The sequence below is a fragment of the Pelodiscus sinensis genome, chromosome 6 (assembly GCF_049634645.1).
Source record: "Pelodiscus sinensis isolate JC-2024 chromosome 6, ASM4963464v1, whole genome shotgun sequence".
Classification (NCBI taxonomy): domain Eukaryota; kingdom Metazoa; phylum Chordata; order Testudines; family Trionychidae; genus Pelodiscus; species Pelodiscus sinensis.
Window position 1 is genome coordinate 649,576 of NC_134716.1, and position 23,260 is coordinate 672,835.

Genomic DNA, 23,260 nt, shown 5'->3' on the forward strand with positions numbered 1-23,260 from the left:
CCGGCCTGCTCTGCTCGCCCGGGCACCGCTCGCCCTGCGCGACCGCCGGCCTGCTCTGCTCGCCCGGGCACCGCTCGCCCTGCGCGACCGCCGGCCTGCTCTGCTCGCCCGGGGACCGCTCGCCCTGCGCGACCGCCGGCCTGCTCTGCTCGCCCGGGGACCGCTCGCCCTGCGCGACCGCCGGCCTGCTCTGCTCGCCCGGGGACCGCTCGCCCTGCGCGACCGCCGGCCTGCTCTGCTCGCCCGGGCACCGCTCGCCCTGCGCGACCGCCGGCCTGCTCTGCTCGCCCGGGGACCGCTCGCCCTGCGCGACCGCCGGCCTGCTCTGCTCGCCCGGGGACCGCTCGCCCTGCGCGACCGCCGGCCTGCTCTGCTCGCCCGGGGACCGCTCGCCCTGCGCGACCGCCGGCCTGCTCTGCTCGCCCGGGCACCGCTCGCCCTGCGCGACCGCCGGCCTGCTCTGCTCGCCCGGGGACCGCTCGCCCTGCGCGACCGCCGGCCTGCTCTGCTCGCCCGGGCACCGCTCGCCCTGCGCGACCGCCGGCCTGCTCTGCTCGCCCGGGGACCGCTCGCCCTGCGCGACCGCCGGCCTGCTCTGCTCGCCCGGGGACCGCTCGCCCTGCGCGACCGCCGGCCTGCTCTGCTCGCCCGGGGACCGCTCGCCCTGCGCGACCGCCGGCCTGCTCTGCTCGCCCGGGGACCGCTCGCCCTGCGCGACCGCCGGCCTGCTCTGCTCGCCCGGGCACCGCTCGCCCTGCGCGACCGCCGGCCTGCTCTGCTCGCCCGGGGACCGCTCGCCCTGCGCGACCGCCGGCCTGCTCTGCTCGCCCGGGCACCGCTCGCCCTGCGCGACCGCCGGCCTGCTCTGCTCGCCCGGGGACCGCTCGCCCTGCGCGACCGCCGGCCTGCTCTGCTCGCCCGGGCACCGCTCGCCCTGCGCGACCGCCGGCCTGCTCTGCTCGCCCGGGCACCGCTCGCCCTGCGCGACCGCCGGCCTGCTCTGCTCGCCCGGGCACCGCTCGCCCTGCGCGACCGCCGGCCTGCTCTGCTCGCCCGGGCACCGCTCGCCCTGCGCGACCGCCGGCCTGCTCTGCTCGCCCGGGCACCGCTCGCCCTGCGCGACCGCCGGCCTGCTCTGCTCGCCCGGGGACCGCTCGCCCTGCGCGACTGCCCACGTCTCCTGCCAGCCGCTGCAGCTTGTCTCCAAGGTGCCGGCACAGTCCCGGCGCAGGGCGGGCAGCGGCTGCTCCTCCGGGCCGTTCTTGGGCGCTCGCAGCACGGCGGGGGGATCCCAGAGCCTGCTGATCGGCTGTCACGGAGGAGGCGAGCGGCGAGGTCAGCCCTGGGCTGGGGGCAGGCAGGGCCAGCTGTGGGATGTGCCCCTTCTTGCTGCCCAGGAGGGAAAACAGGCTGCACGGCCGCTGCCTGAGGACTGGCGCCGGGGCCGGCCCCGCTGCCCCTGAAGGGGTGAAGTGGGGGCAGAGCTGGGGGCCGAGGGCCAGGCCCAGGTTCATGGAACCGCCGTGGTGGTCACGCTGAGTCCGAGGCCAGCTGGGTTTGCACGGTCCCAGCACAGGCGTCTCGTGCGTCTCTCCCGCCGCCCTCTTCTGCAGCTGGACCGATGCTACTGACTAGTATTTATCATCCACAGGGCACAGCCCCGGTGCCCCGTCGTGGGCCGGGACCCCACCCCGCTAGGGGCTGTGCACACACCACACAAAGTGGGGATGTGACGGGTTCCCTGGGTGATGCTTTCGGTTAACCAGCGTGAGCTGGAGCAGCCCCCCTCCATCTCCGGCCCCAGCGGCCCCCCCAGCCCACATCTAGTCGGCTAACCGGTTACACCTAGCGGTTAACGGGACGTCCCTCCCCAGCAAAGAGCTGGCCCCGCCTGCCGGGCCTTCCACGTGGAGGATGAAATGAGCGAGAAAAGGCTGCTTTTCCTTCTGTAGCGTAATGCCAGTCTGCTGCTTCCGTGCGCTTTGGAGTAACACGTCGGCCCGGCGTCGCCTTTCACTTCTGAGCACGGTGGATCCAGAGGGGGCCTGCAGCTTTTTCCGCTCTTCTCGTGCGTGAAAAGCAACTCTGCGCCATGCCGCAGCGCGATGCGGGACTGGACTCGAAAAATGCCTTTTTGCCCTCATTGAACGGGCTGTGGACACAGCTGTAGACTTGCCCATTCACCGTGGGAGCCGAAAACCAAGCTGATGCACTTCTGTCTCCTCCCTAGGCCGAGACTTTGTAGCTGGAATCCTGTGACAGACTTGTTAGCAGGAATGTATCTGCCTCCTGCCCTCAGTTAGCTCTGCAGGGCTCGCCGGACTAGAACGTCTTCATTGTGTCTGTCACACCAGCAGCGCCGCTGCCTGAAGAAACGAGACTGTCGCCATTGGAGGGAGCCGCGGTGCGGACCAGACAGGGTGTGACTGGAAAAGCCCCCGTGGCATTTAGCCCTACTCCAGAGATGGAGTCGGAGGCTCGGCGCAGGAACTCGACTGTCCCTGTGTAGAAATACCCGGGTGGCTTGTGTGCAGGCGGCGTTCTGGGTGTCCCGTCTCTACTGCAAAATCTCGACCTGGACAAAACAAAAAACTCCAGCACCCCGAGCTGTTCGGAAGCGGGGCTCCGGCTCCCTGCCCCAGCGGGGCGGCTGCAGGAGGGGGCGGACGGGTGGCAGGAGGAACGTGCGGATTTTGGTCTTGCAGTCGCCCGTGGCGCCTGGCTGTCGCTGCACGGGGCTGTCACCGCCCAGGAAAACGCTACAGCCACGCGGCCGCACTCCGTTCTCAGCCCGGCCGGAGCAGAGGGCGAATGCCGTTCCGCAGCCGTGTGCAAGGCGCTGGCCCCTGGCGGGGAATGGGCTCAAGGGCTTCACGCTGCCTCGGGGGTCCGTCATCCTGGGGCGAGAGGCCAGTGCTCAGCCTGGCGTGCCTGAGTGCATGGCTGTCAATCGCGGAGGGGACCAGGCCGCCCGCTGCCTTGTGCACAGATGCAGCCTGGAAGGGGGCGGGATGGGCTGGCTATCCTCCACGCCGGGCAAGGAGCCGGCTCGGGGACACGAGCCCCCAGGCAGGGCAGTGCAAGGAGCTCCGGCCCTCAGCGACTAGCGGGACCAGGTACAAGGCAGGGCGCGAGGTTGTGTGAGGAGCAGCCCCAAGCCAGGCAGGCAGGTCAGTGCCCAGGTGTTGGCTCTGGACCTCCGGCGGGGAGATGGAGATGGAGGGGGAGGGGGACCTGGACCCACCCTATTGCACCACGTCCAGCCCAGGGCCCCAGCCGCAGCGGAGCATCCAGCCAGTGGGTCCGCAGGGGTCCAGCCGCGTTGCGGCGAGGCGGCCAGGCGAGGGTCGGCTGTCCCTGGGCCACCCCTCCCAGCGCTCACTCCTGGGCTCGGGACCGGTATTCGTTGTGTGAGAGCTGGCGGCTGAGCCCTTCCTCCCCATGCCGGCCCCGCGCCTCAGTTCCCCTGGCTTCCCGGCCCAGCTGCACGTTTCCAGTGGCTCCCAGCTCTGGGCCCGGGCCGGCGCTCTGCAGGGACGCGCCTTTTCCACAGCACAGCTGGCGCGGCGCCCTCCCCTGCGCACAAGCGGGCCCCCAGGCGGGTGGGGAAAGCCCCGCCGGCGACGGAGAAAGGCCTGAGGGGAGTGTCCCTGCCCCCGGCCCAGTGGGCTCTTCCTCCCCGGCGCTGCGGCCCGTCTCAGGAGTCTGGACACTCGCTGGCACCGCTGGCGTCCGGCTGGACCTCGGCGTATGCACAGCTTGCAGCAGCGTTGCCTGAGCCGACCTGTCGCACGTGGATTTGCACGTGTGCACAACTGGAATAATCTGGAGGGCGCAGCCCTGGGACCCAGCACGGCTGCAGTGCACGGGAATCACCTCTGGGCACGGGCGGACTGCTGCCAGCCGGGGAGCGGGAGGGGGACAGTGATTAGCCGGACTCACTCTCACGAGGAGCGAGGGCAGCAGATACCCAGCCCGTCCTCGTGACATTCACAGGGCGAGATGGGTCGGGTGCTCGCCACGCGGTAGCCCTGCGGGGTTCCCCTCCGGCAGTTTTCAGCCTGGGGCCAGCAGGCCGCTGGAGCTGCACAGACTGTCTAAGCTTTCCGCAGGGATCTACACCTCCACTCAAAGCCGGCACGTGGGGTGTGACACTGATGGATCTTCCCGTGTGTCCCTGAAGGACAAAGGGGTCACGGCTGGAGCGCAGACTGCATCCCCCCGCGGGTAAAACCCATCGCACCGCTCTCCAGCCGAATGGTCCGACACTGAGCTGGGGTCTCCCGAGTCCAGGGGCTGCCCGAAGAGCACAAGCCGGGTGGTTTTCATTGCTCCTGCCTGGCAGCGGAGGCCTGGGGGCGTTGCACAGGGACGGTGGGGGCGAGAGGTGTGGTCCTCAGAAAGGACGGCTGCCATTCGGGGTGTTCCCACCAACGGAGGGGGTGGGAATTGCGATAGAAACCAGGTGTTACCAGCAGCCTGTCTCCCCGAAACAGGAGATGCACTTGGCTGTTCCCTGCACTCCGCCCCGGCCTGCGCAGAGTGTTCCTGCTGGTCGCACACACTGTGCCAGCGCCGGGGCCGAGCACAGGTGCAGAGGGTGCCGCCGAGTCTCATGCAGCCGGCTGGCACGCCGCCCAGGCCCTGTGCAGGCCTTGCCAGGCTCTGAGCTGTGAAATGGAAATGCTGGGACAAGAGGCGTCCTGGCATTTTAGCCGGGATGTCGACACTCCTGCCTCAGAGCTCCACTCTGGGCCGAGGAACTGGCTGGGAATCGGATAACTCGCTAGTGCGGGTCTGTTGCCCCTGCATTCGGTACGGGCTCCCCTCCGAGATGGGCAGTGCGCCGCTGGTCCCATCCAGCCAGGCCATCCCCGCGCCCCAGGTGTGTACTAACCTCTGTCTTCCGCAGGTAGATGGAAGATCTGGAGACTGACTTACTCCAGACACGCAAAGCGCGTAGGCTAGAGCACATGGTAGCGCGATGGCTCCACCGGTCTCGGGAGAGCATGTCCAGGTAAGTACGTTTTCCGGAACAGGAGCTTTGCTACTCGGGCGCTGGCGAGCTGCTTTCCAGCAAGCGAGGGCCGGGCTGAGATCCCCTTGCTGTGCCCACTCCTGTGCGATTGCAGGGGCAGATCTGGTACAAAGTAGCATCGGGCGCAGTGCGTATCCTACCTTACAGCGTCTCTGCTCTCACCTCCGCTTCCTTCTCCACTGCTAGCCCGGTGTGCCACGCCTCCTGGGGCACTCCCCAGAGCGCTGGGCCGCGAATGGGTCTGTGGGGAAAGTGTGTTTGGGGGCAAACTGAAAATGAAACTGTGACGGCGCGTTGGGGGTTCCCCGTCTCCTGCACCCCGAAATGGCACAAACAGACTGTACCAGCCAGTGGAATTGAGGGTGGTTTATTGCTCCTCCAGCACGGCGCAGCACAGATGTAATCTGGTTACAGGAACTGGGCTAGGAGGCCTCAGGCCCCCTTGAGATGGGGGAGACTGGGCCCCTAAACTCCAGCTCCTCTCCCTAGGCTTTCTCATCCATCCTCACAGACAGCCACCAACCAACTAACCCACTTCCAGCCCTGCCCCCCAGCCAGGGCCGCATTCACCTTCCTTTGTTCCTCTCCATGGGGGGTGTCTGGCCACTGGTTCAACCAGTTTGGCCTTACCTCTGCCTAGTGAGGTTTTCCCTGCTGGGTCTTGCTCCAGACAGCAGAGGTCACCACATCCCAGCAAGTACCCCCACTACGTCACAGAAACGTTTCCGGGATTTGGGGCGAATCAGGAGCTGAGATTTTCCCCGACACGTCACACGAAACACACTGGTTAAGATGCAGCACAAAGCAAGTTTATTAACTAGGGACTCGTGGATGTTCAGTGTGCGACCGCAAACAGATCAAAGCGGAGTCCCTAGCTAATCCACACAAATGCAAACTAAGCCTAAGCTAGCAGGCAGGTAACAGAGAGGTAGCCGGGTTAGTCTGCTCTTGGAAAAACAAAAGGAAAAACTAGGCAGCACTTTAAGGACTAACAAGACCGTTTATTAGCGATGAGCTTTCGTGGGCATCTGAGGAAGTGGGTCTGCCCCACAAGCTCATCACCTAAGAAACCGTCTTGTTACTCTTGAAAGTGCTGCCTAGTTTTTCCTTTTGTTCTAGCAGCGCAGACCTTAGAAATCCCTGTAGCGGGGACCCCCGTCCAGCCCCCCGTCCAGCCCTTCTTCCGCGGGTGTTCTCGCGGCTGGGGGTGAGGCCAAGAGACGCTCCCAGACGGTGGGAGCCCTGCTTCTTCAGGCGGTGCCCAACCCGGCTCGTGGGGACACGCCGGTTCCCGATGCGGAGATCCGCGTCCCGTGAGCTGGTCCCAGGCCCTGCAGCGTCAGAGCAGCCGTTCCCCGCAGCCCGGCGGCGTGCTCTCCCGCTGGCTCTGGGAGGCGCCCTCGGCTGCCGGGCCAGGAAGCCTGGCTGAGGGTGTTGCACGGAGCTGGGGCGCTTACAGAGCGGTCCTTGGTCGGGAGCCGTCAGGCCGGCCCCTGCGCCCCAGCCGGAACTTCCCAACGGCCCCTCGTGTGCCACGCCTGGGGCAAGCAGCGGCCGAGCTGTGTCTTAACCTCCCCCCCGTGGGGACTGTGGGGCCAGGGCTCCGCTCCGGCTGCCTGGCGATGGGGGAAGAGCAGCGTTCCCTCCCGGCCCTGTCCGCCTTGAGGGCTGCCTCCCCGCCCCCCTGCGGCTGCTGGGCAGGCTGGCGAGCCAGTGGGAGCCGTGCTGAGCGCACTCCATCCCACCAAGCCGGCTAGTCAGAAACGCCCTCCCCGCTGGCAGGGCCCCGCCCCACAGCAGCCCTGGCGAAGGGGCGAGGCTCCCCAGGAGAGCGCGGCGCTCTGCCGAGGGGCGTAGGGCCCAGCCTTGCCCGTGGCGCTGTGCGGGGCCCGCTGGAGGCCGTGGGGAGGAGTGTCGCCCCGTGGGCGGGGCGTGGACTCTGCTACCCCGCCCACGCCTTGGCCCCCAGGCTCCAGCGGTGCCTCCTGCCCAGGGCGCCCCTCGAGCCCTTAGAAGCTGGAGGCTGCGGGCACAAGAAGGGTTTGCCGGTGGCGCTGTGCCCCGAGCGCAGGCCCCGTCGCTCTTGTGCGGGGCTAGGTCGTACCCGGTCCCTGAGCAAACCCGCCTGCTGGCAGGACTCCACACCGGCTCGCCAGGCAGGGACGCCCCCCCAGAGGCAGGAGGGCTGGAGACGGCTGGAGTGGGCCCCGGCCTCAGGCAGCCGTGGAACGGGGCGTCGTGGGAGAACGAGTCGCCCTGGCCGACTGGGCTGGCGCCGGCGGGGCTCAGGGGATCAGCTGCTGCCTTTGGCCTGTCCAGCCCTAGAGGGTCTAGGACGTAGCTGCCCGGAAATCCCCTGCTTTCCCGGCAGGACTCGGTGTGACAGGGAGACTGCCGGGCCGAGGGCAGGCTGCAGGGCAAGTCCGGTTCCCTGGGCTCCCCTGGAGCGGAGCTGGGGGCCGGCCTGAGGCCGGGCTGCTCCTGCCCTGGGGGCACTGCTGTCGGGCGGGGGTGCCGGCTTTCACTGTCACTTCCTCTTGCGCGGGGCCGGTCCCGGGAACAGACGGCGGCTGTGGGGCTGTGTGCGCTGCGGGCGGCGCTGGGCCCAGTCTGAGCCCGGCTCTCTCTTTCGCCCTGTCCAAATGCTCAGGGGCAGATCCTCGGTGGGGGACGTCGCCTCTGAGGGCCTGGGCCAGCCGGGCAGCCGCGTGACGCTCACGCTCACCATACACAAGGACTTGCTCCTCGGGAACTATGGCTTTGAGATCTCGCCCAACCTGCCTCTCACTGTCGCCTCCGTCGCGGCAGGTAGGAGCGTGCCCCCCGCGGCCCCGCACGAGGGCGGGAGGGAAGCTGCAGGCTCAGCCCCGCACAGCGGTGGGTTCCACGCTGCCCCTCTGCCACGGCACGGAGCCGAGCGGGCTGTGGCCATGTCCAGCGGGGCCGGGCCTGAGAGGAGACGTCGGCCGCCGCGTGGCGATTCCCCAGGCTGCGGCCGCCCCAGCCGCTCCCCTCGCTCTCTGTGCGGGGGCTTCTCTGAAGTGTAACCGAGCACCAGGCACAACTGTCTGGCTGCCCGGGGTGGCTTGGGGGGCCCCTCCCCACCCGCTGGGCAGCGCTGTCTGTGGGGAGGGGCCTTGTCGCAGCAACACCGCTTTTCACCAACGCTCCCCTCCGGCCTGGCTCGCAGCGCCCCCGCGGGTCCCAGGGCTGGAGCGGCTGCTGTCAGGGTCAGGCATAGGACACAGTCACCTGGCCTCCCGAGCCGCCCTCAGGGCCCCAGCCAGGCGCGGCCGAGAGAGGCCAGGACGAGCGCGCAAGCCCTTCCCCGTAACGCCCCGCTGAGGCCGCACAAAACACCTCACATTCCCTGCCCTGGGTGGTGGGACTCCATGACGCTTACCCCTCCATCTGCGTCCCCTGCCCCCTCTCGACCTGCCGGCCTCACAGACCCATCCTGCCCCCCCACCTGCCTTTGCCACCCCTAGTCCTCAGGTAACCCCCCCCAGCCAGCAGTCTGCGCCGCCCCATGGCAGCTCACACTCCCTTCCCCTGGCCCTCTGCACTGCACACCACGGCCTGGGCCTGGACACGTCCTTGGGAGCCACGGGGAGCCGTTCTGTCCACGCCCGTGGCCTTTGATTTCAGCTGGTCAGAGTCGGGGAGCAGGCGGGGCCATTGGGTTACTACCGCTGGCTGGTGTCTGCGGTTGCCTGGGGGCCGTGTGCGCATCCAGTAGCCCACACCTGCAGCGTGGGGCAAAGGAGAGGGAGGCAGCGCCGAGAGCTGGGGTCTGCACGGCCTAGTGGCTGACGTGCTGCTGCTCTCTGCTAGGAGGCACGGCCGATGGGAAGCTGCTGCCGGGTGATCAGATCCTCAGCATAAACCACGAAGCCGTGGAGCACGTTTCTATAGAGCAGGCAGCGGGCCTGTTGAGGTAGGAGCCTGCACGGGGTGCTGGAGTAAAGTGACGTAACCTCGGTCCCGTGGCACTCGTGGCTGTTCCCTGGGGTAATTCCACATGTCATTCACAGCCAGTGCACCAGACACAGGCGTGGGCTGGGCCTCGGAGGCTGCACGCGGCCGTGCAAGAGAAAGCCGGCGCCTCTGGAGAGCTAGGCGGGCGAGCCGAGGCGGTACCGCCGGTTCTTCCACCTTGCCGTGCAGGCCAGCCACCATTAGAGGGGTACAGAGTGCCGTACCGCGTGGGCATGGGTTACACTCTGGAGTCAAAAACCTGCTCGCAGTACACATCGCTGGTATGCCGATGAATGACAATGCCGAATTTCCGCGCCAGGAGAAATCGACATTCCGGGTGGGCGGAAGGAGTTCCATGTTGGAACAAAGAGCTGACATTTCCCATGGAACACAAATTCCAAACTATGTGGAATCTGGCCCCTAGAAATGTTTAATTTGGATACTGTCAGCACGTGATAATACGACTGTGACGGCGCGTTGGGGTTTTCCCATCTCCTGCACCCCCGTAGTGGCACGGACAGACTCCCCCAGCCAGTAGAACAGGGGAGTTTATTGCTCCTCCAGGATACAGCACAGCACAGATGTCATCTGGTTCCAGGAACCGGGGCTAGGATGCCTCAGCCCCCCTTGAGACGGGGGGGTGGCTGGGCCCCTAAATTCCAGCCCCTTTCCCTAGGCTGCTTCCTCCATGATACCAGCCAGAAACCTAACTGACTCCCTTCCAGCCCTGCCCCCAGCCAGGGCTCCACTCCCCTTCCCATTGTTCTGCTCCCTGGGAGATAACTGGTCAGACAGGTTCTTAGCCCCCTTGGATAATGACTCATCCCCTGCCCTGCTGGGCCGTGCTGCAGCCAGCAGCCAGTGGAGGTCACTCACAGCCCACTGCCCAGCATAGCAACCAGCCAGGTACCCCCCCCCCCCACTACGTCACAACGTCAAATAGCAAATAGAATTGACTCGGTTTCACGTGTCTACACTGGATAGATTCATACACAATATGAAATCTAAGGGCCAATGGAACAGATCCAAAGTCCAGGTGACGCGCTTTGGCCTTCCTCAGATGGAGCACTTCTGCCCGGCTGGGGGGAAAGGAGGGCGCTGCAGTTTTCTCCAAGCCGACATGTCCCCACAGAACTTTTCCTCTTTGGGGCAGCTCCATCTTCCAGTCCAATGGGATGTTTTCAACCAGCTCCCCTGGAGTGGCCCAGGCCCCTTTCTGCTGAAGGGCACCTGCACTGGGTGGAGCAGAGCGTAAACCCCCTTCCCAAGCCAGTGCCCCCCAGACACCTCCAAACTCCCCAAGCCAGAGCTCCCTCAGGGCCCCAAGCCCCCCAAAGCTCCCCCAAGCCAGTGTCCCCCCCAGATCCTCCAAGCCCATGCTCCCTCAGGCCCCACAAGAGCAGGTAAAGCAGAAAGATGGGGCAGGGCAGCTCACACTGTACATCACTGGAACGGGCCAGCAGGCCCTTGTTTGCTGCTCACTGCATGTGTCTGTTTCAGGGACCCTGAAGACTCGCTCCTCCTCACCGTGCTGCGCTGCACCTCGGTAAATGGCCTGCTGGAAGCCCCTCGCGAGGCTGCTCCATGGCAAGAGGGCGTTAGCCCGCGGCGGGGACAGGGCTGGGCCCCCGCGGGACTGGCCCAGCCGGGCGGGGAGTGCGATGGGAGTGGTGCATCCAGAGCTGTACAGGGGCTGCCACTCAGTCCAGAGCACACGCTTGTTACGGCGAACCCGAGACTTTCTCCCCAGTGCCGGCCCCAGGGCGCCCACGCGGGGGACGGGCCAAGGGAAGGGGGCTGGAACCCGCGATTCTTACACCTGGGATTAGCCCCACCCCAGACCTCGCGCGCAGCCCAGCCCAGCCCAGCGCCCGGTGCTGGAAGGGTGCACGCCCGGCCAGACCCGCATTGGGGCAGCCTGTCCCGTCACACAGGAGTCCTTGGGCGGCAGGCCCAGGCCTTCGCGCTGCTCAGACTGGCCCACGGACGCAAACCGCTGTGCCAGGCCACGGAGGCCATGCAGCGTGTGCTCACATTCAGCACCGGTGTGTTTCAGGGCGGCCCCAAGTCCTCGTTCCTCACGGCTGAGAAGAGGGCCCGGCTGAAGACAAACCCCGTCAAGGTTCGCTTTGCCGAGGAGGTGCTGGTGAACGGACACTCTCAGGTCGGTGTGCTACGGAATCGCTCCCGGGGACTGCGCAGCAGCTGTGCAGCAGCAGTGGTGGCTACATGGCTGCAGTGATGGCTACGTGGCTGTGTGGCGGCCGTGGTGGCTGTGCAGGGGCAGTGTGGTGGCAGTGGTGGCTACATGGCTGTGCGGCAGCAGTGGTGGCTGCATTTCGGCAGTGGTGGCTGTGTGGCAGTAGTATGGTGGAAGTGGTGGCTGCATGCCAGCAGTGGTGGCTACGTGGCTGCGTGGCGGCAGTGGTGGCTGCATGCTGGCAGTGGTGGCTGTGTGGCGGTAGTGTGGTGGCTGCATGCCAGCATGGTGGATGTGTGGTGGCAGTGATGGCTACATGGCTGCGTGGCGGCAGTGGTGGCTGTGTGGTGGCAATATGGTGGCAGTGGTGGCTGCATGCCAGTAGTAGTGGCTGTACAGTGGCAGTGGTGGCTACATGGCTGTGTGGTGGCAGTGGTGGCTGCATGCCAGTAGTGGTGGCTGTACAGTGGCAGTGGTGGCTACATGGCTGTGTGGTGGCAGTGGTGGCTGCATGCCAGTAGTAGTGGCCGTACAGTGGCAGTGTTGGCTACATGGCTGTGTGGTGGCAGTGGTGGCTGTGTGGTGGCAATATGGTGGCAGTGGTGGCTGCATGCCAGTAGTGGTGGCTGTACAGTGGCAGTGGTGGCTACATGGCTGCGCAGCGACAGTGGTGGCTGCCCACTGTCCGTCCCCACCACGTGGCGCTAAACACACGCTGGCATCGAGCACCATTAGCACGGCGCAGAGTGCTGCTGAGGACAGAGCAGGGCCCTCGTTAGACCTGGCTCCCTTCACTGGGTTGGTTGCGTGTCTGCCCTGAGTGTGACCAGGGTCGATGTGGTTCCACGTGGCTGCCTGGAATGCCCTGGAAACGGCTGCTTGTTCACGCCCTTCTTCCCTGCCGAGGAAGCCTCTGTGCCCGGGTCCAGCTGGGCGTGCGGCCCCTTTTCAGTGGGTAGCACTGCCTAGTGCACTTGGCACGTCTCTGAGACGGGTTCCCATACGTGAGCCGTGGCAGGGGAGCTGTGTCTGTGACTTGCCTGCGGGCGTGTCTGCCCGTCACTGCCGCGGTGCAATGCCCAGCGGTGGGAGGCGGGTGAGAGTAAGAATTCTGTCGACCCGGCGCTGCCTGTGGCTCCAGGGTGCCTTCTGCTGGGGTGAGGCCCCAGCGTGGGCCGCCCTCGGTGGTTTGGACTCAGACACCCCCTGGCGACAGTCCACGCTCAGCTGTGTCCCGTCGGCAGCCCTGGCTTGCGGTGGCAGGCGAGCGGGGGTTCAGCCGTCCAGCGTCCCGGCAGCCGAAGACGCACAGAGGGTGTAGCGTGTCCGTCCGGCGCCGGCCAGGCAGCGTGGCAGAGAAGGACACGGAGCCGGGATGCTTGGGGCCATGCCTGGCCGCTGCGGGGAGCCCGTGGCGTGTCACAGAAAACAGCCGCCGGTTCGGTAGCGTCTCGGACAGGCGCCACTGCCTGGGAGCCACCGACCCTGTTTGTGGCCCCACGTCCGAAAGGGGCTTCTCGCCCTTTCCCCTGCCGGGCTCAGAGGCGTTATCTGAGGCACCCCCACAAGCCAGTCAGGCCTTTCCTCTCTCCTGCGCCAGCGTGATGGCCCTTGTGTCCACCCCCTCCCCCGCCGAGCTGGCCTGGGCCAGCCACGCACAGACTGGCCCCTGCTCCCAGCCCCAGGCCCTAGGGAAGGACCCAGGGTGCTGCCGGAGAGCTGGTCCCTGCGCCCCCCAGGCTGCTGCCAAACCCCGAGCACCCCAAAGGCCGGGTCTCCGCAGCGCCTCCAGCTGAGTGTCCGCGCTCTGAGGGCTGGGCTCTGGGCCAGGGAGAATTCACCCGCCTGGACGGCTGCCAGGAACCGAGGTCTCTCCCGCCGTGGGGCCCCTGCCCTGCTGGCCGGGCCATGGGCTCTGCTGCCGCTGAGGAAGGGGTGGGATCGAACCCAGAGGGGCCCCGATTCGGGAACGCCTCGTCGGCACACACGTCCTCACCGGCTCACGTGCCACTGTGCTGCGGTGCCTGGCTCCCCGGAAGCCCAGGAGAAACGGGAGCCAGTGGGGAGATGCACCAGCCGAGGGGCCGGGCTCGGGAGGCTCCGGCGCGGGCCAGCAGACCGGGGCTGGATGCCGGCACCATCCCTGTGCTGTTCTTCTCTGCACTACTCATCACTCTGGGGTCCCCTGCTAGGAACTGGTGCAGGCTCATTACGGGGCTGCTTTGGCACAAGCCGGGCCACGGTGCTGAGTCGCGGGAAGGGAGCGAGGTGGAGGCAGCTCTGCCTGTCCATCCGCAGGCGGTGCCTGAGCGCGGAGGAGCCGGCAGCCCACCCCAGACCCCCTGCCCGGAGCTCTGGCGCCGCTCAGCCAGGCCCTTTTGTCGCGCAGGGGAACTCGCTTCTGTGCCTGCCCAATGTCCTCAAGGTGTACCTGGAGAACGGGCAGACCAAGGCTTTCCGCTTCGACGCCACCACTACGGTGAAGGTACCGGGCTGACTGGCGCTCCCGCCAAAGGGACCACTCTGCTGGCTGCTCCAGGGGCCCCCCGGGGCGAGCGGATGGGGGCTGGACAGTGGGCTGTGGGCTTTTATTGCCCGAGGCTTTGGGGCCACCCAGCACCTAGCCCGACGGCAGGGGAGCTGCAGGGGCCGGGCGGTTTGCACATGGAGCCGCTCAGGCGCCAAGCACAGGGGTGCAGCGGGGACGGGAGCGCACGGGGACTTTGGGCAGGGGGCTGCTGGTGGGCCTCATCCAGCGAGCTGCAGGGGCAGGGCTTGCTCCACCCAGGCAGTGTTTCTTAAACTGTGCTCCCGAGGCAGTCGCAGGTGTGCTGCGGAGAACAGAATTCAAAATGGCCGCCCTTAAAGGGGCAGGTGACCTTTTTCTTTCCCTCAACAAAATCCTTGGTGTTCCTCATAAAAAAAAATTGTTTGGTGTTCCTCGGTCTTAAAAAGTTTAAGAAACACTGGCCCGGTGGTGCTGCACTCCGGGGGCCCACAGGGCAGAGGGGAAGTGTCAGGCAGGCAGAGGGTGTGACCCTGCGGAGCTGGCGCCGGCGCCTCTTGGTCCCCATGCCCGGGGCAGACTGACAGGCGCCTCCCTTGGCAGGACATACTGCTGACGCTGAAGGAGAAGCTGTCCATCCACTGCATCGAGCACTTCGCCCTGGCCCTGGAGGAGCAGTACAACATCGCCAAGGTGTACCTGCTACACGAAGAGGAGCTCGTCGAGCAGGTCAGTGCAGCCCGTCCCCGAACACAGCCTGGCCCAGCGCGGGCATCTCCCCGGACAACCCTGCAAGGAGGCCCCGCTGGTGCAGGCTGAATGGAGCAGGGGAGGGAGCGTTGGTGGCAGGAAGGGGATGGAGGGAGATTGGGGGGAGAGGGGTGGGGAAGTCACTAGCTGAGTGCCAGACCTAACTGCAGCTGAGTGCGCTCAGTAGGGACGGCACAGCCGCCTGGCCTGGCTGCCCTCGCTGGCCTGGCGATGTCTCAGAAATAGCCCTGCCCGAGCGTGAGCACTCCAGGCACCTCGCTCCAGGCCTGCCGCCCGCCACAGGGTCCCTGTTTACTTGGTACTTCCTGTCCCTCACTGTGCTCAGCTGTTGACCAGCCGTCCTCACGCCCTGGCGGGAGCAAGAGGTAGAGCAGGGTGTGGAGCATTGCTCCTGCACTGGGCGGTGCTTATGCCACGGAGACCGGGGTCCTTGGGCCAGCCTGTGGTTGCCCCAGGCGTCTGCCATGCTACAAGAGCGCCGTTGGCTTAGGACTAGGGCTGGCGGCCGAGTGGCCCCGACTTCCCTTGGCTTGAATCCTCCTGCGGCTTCCCTCCCAAAGAGGCGCTGACGCACGGAGCGGCCAGCTGGTCGCCAGAGAGACGCCCCGCGGTTTGTTCTCGCACAGGCGGAGGGCTGCCCCAGGCCGTCCCTGCGCCCGCCGGCCGAGGATGCTTTCTGCAGCCGGGGCGGGCGTGCCACACGGGTGTGTTTGTTCGCTCCAGGTGGTCCAAAGGAAAGACGCGCATGACTACCGGTGTCTCTTCAGAGTCTGCTTCGTCCCTAAGGACCCGCTGGATCTGCTGCAAGACGACCCAGTGACCTTCGAATACCTTTATTTGCAGGTACGCACGGAGCCGCTGGTGCTATTGCCTGTCCTGAACCCTGGCCTCCCGTTTGAGCTGGGGGGCGTTGCAATCCCTCTCGCTACACGGGGCCAAGGGTTGCGTGGACGTTGCTTTGCTCTGAGTGGCCCAGCGATTCCTCAGCCAGCAGCTTGGACTGGTGAGCTGCCTGTCAGAGGGCTGAGCCTGGCCCAAGGGGGGACGAGTGCGCCGGGCGCGGCCGTGACCTGCTGCCCGTGTGCGTTGCAGAGCTGCAGCGACGTGCTCCAGGAGCGCTTTGCCGTGGAGATGAAGTGCAGCGTGGCCCTGCGCCTGGCAGCCCTGCACATCCAGGAGCGGATTTATGCGTGTGCCCAGCCGCAGAAAGTGTCCTTCAAGTACATCGCGTAAGTCACGCAGGTTCTCTGCCGGGCACCCGCGGGATGGAAGCTGGCTCGCTCCTGGCGGCGGGAGACGGGCGGCCCACGTTCGGCCCTTCCTGCGCGCCCATTCCACAGACCGCTATGCACACTGCCTGGGAGGGGGGAGCCGTGGCTCTCGGCTCCCTCCGACAGGGCTCACGCCTGGCGTAGCGGCGAGGAACGCCAGGCGGCGGGTGGGCGGGGACCTGGCCCTGCCGCCCCAGGACAGCCAGAGGTTCGGCCCTTAGTGCTGCACGTTATTTAACTAAAGGCCACTTGCCTGTGGCTGGGCTCATCAGGCATGCGGCGTGCAGTAGCCAATCAAGGCAGAGGAATTGACAGTAGCCAATCAGAAGGCAGAGTACAGAGCTCTGATTGGCTACTCCCAGCAGCGAGCGTGGGAGACACCAAACTGTACCCAAACCCTTAGTCACCTGCCCCTGCTAGCTCAGACACTGCCAGGCAGCGTAACCCAGAACTGGCTTCTGGCGCCTTCCCTCGCCAGGCCGAACGGCACCTCCCGGCTGCTAGAACCACCATTGCAAAGGGGCCCTTGTAGCCCCATGCCTTCCCAGCTGGGCTGTGTTCACCTCCGCCCCTAAATTATTACAGAGAGTCAATTACCCCCCCGCCCCCACCCTATCAAATAAAGGAAAACTCAAAAGCATCATCAGACAACTAGGGTTGCCACGTGTCCGGTATTGGACTGGACAGCCCAGTATTTGTGGCATGTGTCTGGCAAAAACCCCCAGAAAATACCAGACGTGAAATATCCGGTATTTTCGGTTTTTCTTAGCTGGAAGGCCGCTTGGGACATTCTTCTTTTTTGCTCAACTTCCCCCCCCCCCCCCCCCAACCAATTTTTTTCCCCGCAGTGTTTGGTATTTTTGGTGAAACTATCTGGCAACCCTACAGACAACTCCTTGTGTGACGGGCCGGGCTGGGTCTGGGCACAGCTGAGGGCGTCTGCTCAGCGCGAATTGCTCAAATTCGGGGCTCTCTGTAGCCCCCAGACTGGAGACCTTCCCAAATAGGCCACAACCAGTCCCACCGAGCGCTTCAGCAGCCTGCCTGAAGCCTCACGAGCAAAACCCCTCCGACACCCCAGCAATATCCGTGCCCCAGATGGCCCCGGGCCTCATACACAGGTGGGGGGTCCTAGCACCCAATCCCACCTACCCCGAACAAGTTCTGTCCGGTTCCAAGAAACCAGCCACAGATCCCTGGTCAATTTACCCTCTGGATCTTACCCACAAATCACGCTGGGCCAATCCTTTAGAATCTATATCTAAAGGTTTATTACTACCAGAAAAAAAAGCTTGAGAGTGAGGTTGTTAAAGTATCATACATGACATGCACCGAATTTCCCAGTTCTCGATGCAGGCTCTAGCAGAGATGTTACAGCTGCTGGCTTAAAAGTGCTTGGTGCACATCCTACACCAGGATGGGTTCACAGGTCTTTCTGGCTCGTGAATCCCTGTGAGGCCGCATCTGGGGTCAGGAGCAGATCTGGCGATCACATGGAGTCGGCCACATGGCCTATTTATACCCCCTCCTGGTTCCTTCCAAGCTGACTGGAGTCACATGGCCAGTGGCCAGGTGTGTCTTTGGCCTCCAGAGATCCATTGTTCCCTGGAGACTTGCTCACTAGCATGTCCACAGGCAAACATTCCTGGCCCATTACTCAACCCCATACAGAGAAACTTCCAGTCTCCATACAGAGTACAGATCCCTAACTCCACACCCAGACATTAGACAGATCTGTGAAGAGCAGATACAGAATCAGAAGAAAGTAGCTTTTGTTTGACCCCTCACATGGCCTCCTTTGTCCCACTTTTGTACCGGCTGCTCCCCTCAAAATCCAACAACATGACACCTTATTTGGCTTAATTAGCAAGTAACACTTGGTACGTTAGAAACAGTCTCCACTGGAGCAGCTGGCCTAGAACTTTAGGGGGGTAGGAACACTTAACCCAAAAGACGCCACAATATAAAACCCTTTCAAGCAGAGCAAACTGCACCTTCTGAACCGAATCCCAAAGGCTGGGTCCGGAGGGGAGGCCTGGCGTGGCTGCCTCTGTGACACAGGCCAGAGAACTTGTGCGACAAGCCCGCGACGTCTCTCTGCTCTGTCTTCACGGCAGGAAGGACTGGGGCATAGAAAACTTCATATCCCCGACTTTGCTCCGCAACATGAAAGGCAAAGACATCAAGAAAGCCATCAGCTTTCACATGAAGAGGAACCAGATCTTGCTGGAGCCCAGGCAGAAGGTAGAACCTGAGCACAGGTGCGGGGTCGCGGGACAGAAGCCGGCCAGGCTGGCCACGGAGCCCAGCCCCACTGGGACTGAACTGAGATGGGCCTAGCACGATGTCCCAACCAGCCTTCTCCAGCCGGACTCCTGGCAGCCTGGCCACCTCGCTGCATGCTGGGTTCAGGGGGGCCAGGGGCTGCATTGCACCTCTGCATGCTCACAGCCATTTCCCCAGCACTGCCTGCGTGTGGGACAGGGCACTGAGGTGGGGACCAGAAATCCAGAAGGGGATTTCCACCGCTGCCATGGAGAATGGGGGGTGCACAAGACAGCAAGAGAGAGCACCACCCAGTCCTCTGTGCATGTGTGTGCACGAGAGAGGGAGGACTGGGTGGTGCTCTCTCTCGTGCACATGCACAGAGGACTGGGTGGTGCTCTCTCTCTCGTGCGCACACATGCACAGACAGCCACCCAGTCCTTTGTGCGTGTGTGCACAAGAGAGAGAGCACCACCCAGTGCTCTGTGCGTGTGTGTGCACAAGAGAGAGAGCACCACCCAGTGCTCTGTGCGTGTGCACGAGAGAACAAGCACCACCCAGTCCTCTGTGCGTGTGTGTGCACGAGAGAGTGAGTGCTACCCAGTCTTGTGCAGTGTAAAAGAACCAATCAGAAACCTTTTACCCACACACCCCACGTGTCCCAGGGGTAGGGTTGTAACTTTCTCAGCAAAGTTTCTTGTCTTTCAATTCCAAGCACGCCCTCTCGGCCTCTGCCGTGCGGCTGAGCTACCTGCAGATCCTTGGAGACCTGAAAATGTACAGCGGGAAAATCTTTAATGCCACCCTCATGGTATGTGCCTTTGTTTCAGTGATTTCTCTGGCCGGCCATTGTGTGTGTTGTGTTGCCACGCGATACAACCTCGTGCACGGGGAGTCACTTTTTAAGCGCCATGCTGAAATTGACCAAGCCTCCTGTTGAGTAAAGCAGGCCTTCTGCAGGGCAGGATGGCTCATGGTTCTTAACAGCTGAGATCAAAAGCCACCTCTTCACCTCGGCTGCAACATCTCCCCCAGCGCTGCCCTGCAGCTTGCCCAGGAGTCGAGCCAGACGTCGGCCCTCTGGAAGACGGCGTGTTGGAACAGCAGCCCTCCCCTGCCCCCATCCCCGAACGCTAGAGCCAGCCCTGCAGCGGGGGGTCCCCCAGCACGGCATGGCAGCTAGCATGCTAGAAACAGCAGCGAGGCCACGGTGCCACGGCCGCTGCCCCTCACTGAAACGTGCCAGGCCAGACCGCAGGAGCCGGGCGCTGCCCCCGCCGCGTCCCAAGGCTGCTGCTTAGCTTGCTGGATCCCATCCCGCCCGTCTTTGCAGCTGCAGGACAGGGAGTCATACGTCGCCCTGCTGGTGGGAGCCAAGTATGGAATCAGCCAGATTATCAACAACAAGCTCAACATCATCACGCCGCTGGCCGCGTTCGCGAACATCAGCAGGCTGGAGTTCAGCGAGGAGTCCGAGAAAGTGAGCACGGTAAAAATCTACCTGCAGGACGTGAAGGTAATTGCGGGGTCACAGGGCGCGCGTGCCGGGAGAGCTGCGCTCGGGCCTTGCCGGTTACACGCCACCGGCACGCCGGGAGGGCGCAGGAACGCGGCAGGGACCGTCCCCTGGTTCTCCTGAGCCCTGGGCGTTCACACGTGCGCCCAAGGCAGGGCCTGTGTCCTGAGCGCCAGCCGGGCGGAGTTTAACGGGGGAGGGTGACCGTGGCTCGAGGAGCACAGCGTGGGCAGGCGCTGTCCCTGTGCATGACACGGCGTGGGTCGCTCCCCTTCCCCTCCCTGCCAAGGACAGATCGACAGGGAGCTCCCCCGCGTGGAAATGGCGTTAGCGTCCGTCGCCCTTTTCCTAGACACGCGTGCAGGGTCCTAGCCCCCCGCCTCCCGCCGCCGCTCCCGGGAGCGTGGGTTGCAAACACTGCATGCGTCAGCTACCAGGGCTGGGCCTCGTTCGATTCTGGGGCCTCGGCTCACGCACGCAGGGCTCCAGGGGCGTGCGCTTGCACACGCGCTCGCACAGACGGGCGCCCGCGGTTCCTCTCTGCTCACGGGGAGGGTGGGGGTCGGGGCAGAGCGAGCACGTGCAACAGAGAGGCCCGTCTGGCTTTCTCCTCCCAGCGCCACTTGAGAAGGCCGGGGGGGGGTCACAGATGTTGCTGTGGGGAGCGGCGGAGGCAGGCGGGAGAAGCACTAGAACAGACAGGACCTGGGGAAGGGAAATCGATGCCTCTGACAGCCGCTCGCTGGCCTTCGCCGACCAAGAAAAACCCGTCTCCCTTTCCTCCCTGTGGGGCGCTGGGACACGTCTCCCCGTGTGGGGCGGGCGGGGCGCTGGGAGGGGCCCTCCGCGTGGGGCGCTGGGAAGGGCCCTCCGCGTGGGGCGCTGAGACACGTCTCCCCGTGTGGGGCAGGCGGGGCGCTGGGAGGGGCCTTCCGCGTGGGGCGCTGAGACATGTCTCCCCGTGTGGGGCAGGCAGGCGCTGGGAAGGGCCCTCCGCGTGGGGCGCTGAGACACGTCTCCCCGTGTGGGGCGGGGGGGGCGCTGGGAAGGGCCCTCCGCGTGGGGCGCTGGGACACGTCTCCCCGTGTGGGGCAGGCGGGCACTGGGAGGGGCCCTCTGCATGGGGCACTGAGACACGTCTCCCCGTGTGGGGCAGGCGGGGCGCTGGGAGGGGCCCTCCGCGTGGGGCGCTGAGACACGTCTCCCCGTGTGGGGCGGAGGGGCGCTGGGACACGTCTCCCCGTGTGGGGCGGGGGGGCGCTGGGAGGGGTCCTCCACGTGGGGCGCTGGGACACGTCTCCCCGTGTGGGGCGGGCGGGGCGCTGGGAAGGACCCGCCGATGGCCGCGTGGGCACAGCCTGGCACAGCTCTTGTCCCTGCAGTTGCTGACACTGATGCTGGAGTCGCACAGCGCCAAAGACCTGGCCTGCCTCATCGCAGGCTACTACAGGCTGTACGTGGACGCGGGCGTCTCCATCTTCCCCTGGGGGGGCCACGCGCCGGCCCATCGCGTCTCCGCCGAGGAAGGTGCGAACGTGGCCCCGGGAAGCGGCTGCCACGGCAGGGTTTGCGGCCAGCGCGCCAGTCCTGGTGGCTCCCGAGCGCCGTTCCCTCTAGGGGGCCTGTGGGCGCGCAGAACGAGTTTAAGTCCCGCCCACCTCGTTAGCGGCCTGCGGCAGCCCTGCACCAATTAGGTCCTAGCTGGAGCTGGGAAAGGTGGGCGGGGGGCTCGCTGGAAGAGGGGGGCTGCTCGCAAAAGCCCGGGCACTCCTCAGGGCTGGGGCCGGGCCGCGGCGCAGCTGTCCCCGCTGACCCTGTGCTCGTCCGGACGCCGGGGCCGGGCGGTTGCACTGGCCCGTGCTCACGGCGGGCGCCGTCTCCCCCTCAGGGTATGAGTCGAGAGCCTGCAGCGACTCGGAGGACTCCTGGGAGCTGGAGCCCGCTGCAGAGCGCCGTCCGGACCCGCCCTGGCTGCCGCCGGCGGGCGAGGGGGAGGCAGGGCCCGGAGCCCCGGAAGGGAGGAGCGACACCACGGACAGCGCCTCCGAAGCCTCCGACTCGGCCAACACCGAGAGCAGGGGCGGCAAGACCAGCGGCTCCAGTGACTCCATGGACGCCCTGGAGGAGGACGACCTGGAGGCCTGCTCCGTCAGCCGGCCAGAGCTCCTCGCGCTCCTCGCGCCCACCGTCCGGGAGCTCGGCAGCCAGGACGCGGGCCGCTTGGCGCCGGGCGGTGGCTGGGCGGAGCCCGCGGACGTGCTGTGTTCCCAGCTCGCAGGCCCCGAGCCCGCGGCTCTCAGGACCAAGCTGTCGGAGGACCAGGTGCTGGAGTATTACAGCCTCTGCTCCCGCATCTCCCCCGCCAGCAACGGAGAGAGCAGCGTCCTCGGCCAGAGCCCAGGCGGCGGCTCGGGGCGGGACCTGCCGGCGGGGCCAGGCCATGGAGGGGACCCAGCAGCAGGGGCGAATGGCCGCAGCATGCACCCGCCTCCGGGCTTCGGGGACAGCAGCTCGGAGGAGGAGTTCTACGACGCCCCGGACAGGCTGACCCCCACGGACGCCCAGGCAGGTGCGCTCTGGGAAGAGGTTAGCTCCAGGGCCCCAGCGCAGCAGCGTCTCACGCGGGCTAGGGAAAGGGCTCCGGGGGCGAAGCCTCCGCAGGGCTCCCGGCAGGGTGGGGCGTTCCCGGGGTCCGTGACACGCTGTGTGGAGGGTGCGTCCCCCCACGTGTCGCGGGAGCTGCGGCCAGCGGCTGCACTGCAGGAGGGCAGGGGCCCCAGGGGGTGTGGCCAGGAGCAGGCTGGGGGGAAGCCGTGTGGGGCCCGGAAGGAGACAGGCCCCCATTCCTGCCAGGGCTGCCTGACCCTGGAGCCCGAGGGATGAGCCTTAGACACTCTGGAAACCGCCGGGAAAGCCCAGACCGAAGTCTCACGTAACAGGCCTCGCGGTGGCTGCCGTTCCCGGGACACTGCCCGGCGAGGCCATAAGCCCGCTCTGCCTTCAGGGGCGCTCGGCCACCCACTAAGGAACGTCCCAGCTTCACAGAACGGGGCTGAGGGCCGGGCGCCATGAGGCCCACCTGAGTTTTCAGGTTCAACCCGCTGGGCAAGTTGCAGAAAACCAATTTCGTTCGGGGCACTAGGTGACACGGCAGCCACACGGCCAAGCGCTGTGAAAAGCAGAAGGGGGAGTTAGACAGGCCTGCCAGTCGCACTCACACAATGCACGTGCCGAGAGGAAGTGGTGTGCTGCTGCGAGACCAAAGTGCGGTGCACGCCCGGAGCCTGGACAGGCCCTGTTCCTGCTCACTAGAGCATGGTGCACGCCCAGAGCCCGGCCAGGCCCTGTTCCTGCTCACTAGAGCGTGGTGCACGCCCAGAGCCCGGCCAGGCCCTGTTCCTGCTCACTAGAGCGTGGTGCACGCCCAGAGCCCGGCCAGGCCCTGTTCCTGCTCACTAGAGCGTGGTGCACGCCCAGAGCCCGGCCAGGCCCTGTTTGTTCTCACTGGGGCGCAGTGCACGCCCAGAGCCCAGCCACACCCTGTTCCTGCTCACTAGAGCGTGGTGCACGCCCAGAGCCCGGCCAGGCCCTGTTTGTTCTCACTGGGGCGCAGTGCACGCCCAGAGCCCGGCCAGGCCCTGTTTGTTCTCACTGGGGCGCAGTGCACGCCCAGAGCCCAGCCACACCCTGTTCTTGCTCACTAGAGCGTGGTGCA

General features: G+C 65.6%; 1 protein-coding gene across 2 annotated transcripts in view; it reads left to right on the forward strand.

Moving 5' to 3' along the window:
• The window catches only part of FRMPD1 (FERM and PDZ domain containing 1), a 42,748-nt gene that overhangs the window by 16,323 nt on the left and 3,165 nt on the right, over positions 1–23,260 (forward strand). Inside the window, exons 2-15 of one of the 2 annotated variants that reach the window (XM_075931231.1) lie at positions 4,913–5,017; positions 7,689–7,846; positions 8,873–8,975; positions 10,517–10,562; positions 11,073–11,180; positions 13,606–13,701; positions 14,326–14,451; positions 15,217–15,336; positions 15,586–15,722; positions 17,882–18,008; positions 18,745–18,840; positions 19,363–19,545; positions 20,928–21,072; positions 21,434–22,114. In XM_075931231.1, coding sequence (XP_075787346.1) covers positions 4,917–5,017; positions 7,689–7,846; positions 8,873–8,975; positions 10,517–10,562; positions 11,073–11,180; positions 13,606–13,701; positions 14,326–14,451; positions 15,217–15,336; positions 15,586–15,722; positions 17,882–18,008; positions 18,745–18,840; positions 19,363–19,545; positions 20,928–21,072; positions 21,434–22,114 — 2,227 coding nt within the window. In that variant the 5' untranslated portion in view covers positions 4,913–4,916. The remainder of the gene's footprint in view (positions 1–4,912; positions 5,018–7,688; positions 7,847–8,872; positions 8,976–10,516; positions 10,563–11,072; positions 11,181–13,605; positions 13,702–14,325; positions 14,452–15,216; positions 15,337–15,585; positions 15,723–17,881; positions 18,009–18,744; positions 18,841–19,362; positions 19,546–20,927; positions 21,073–21,433; positions 22,115–23,260) is intronic. The other variant, XM_075931232.1, reaches the window with a different exon arrangement.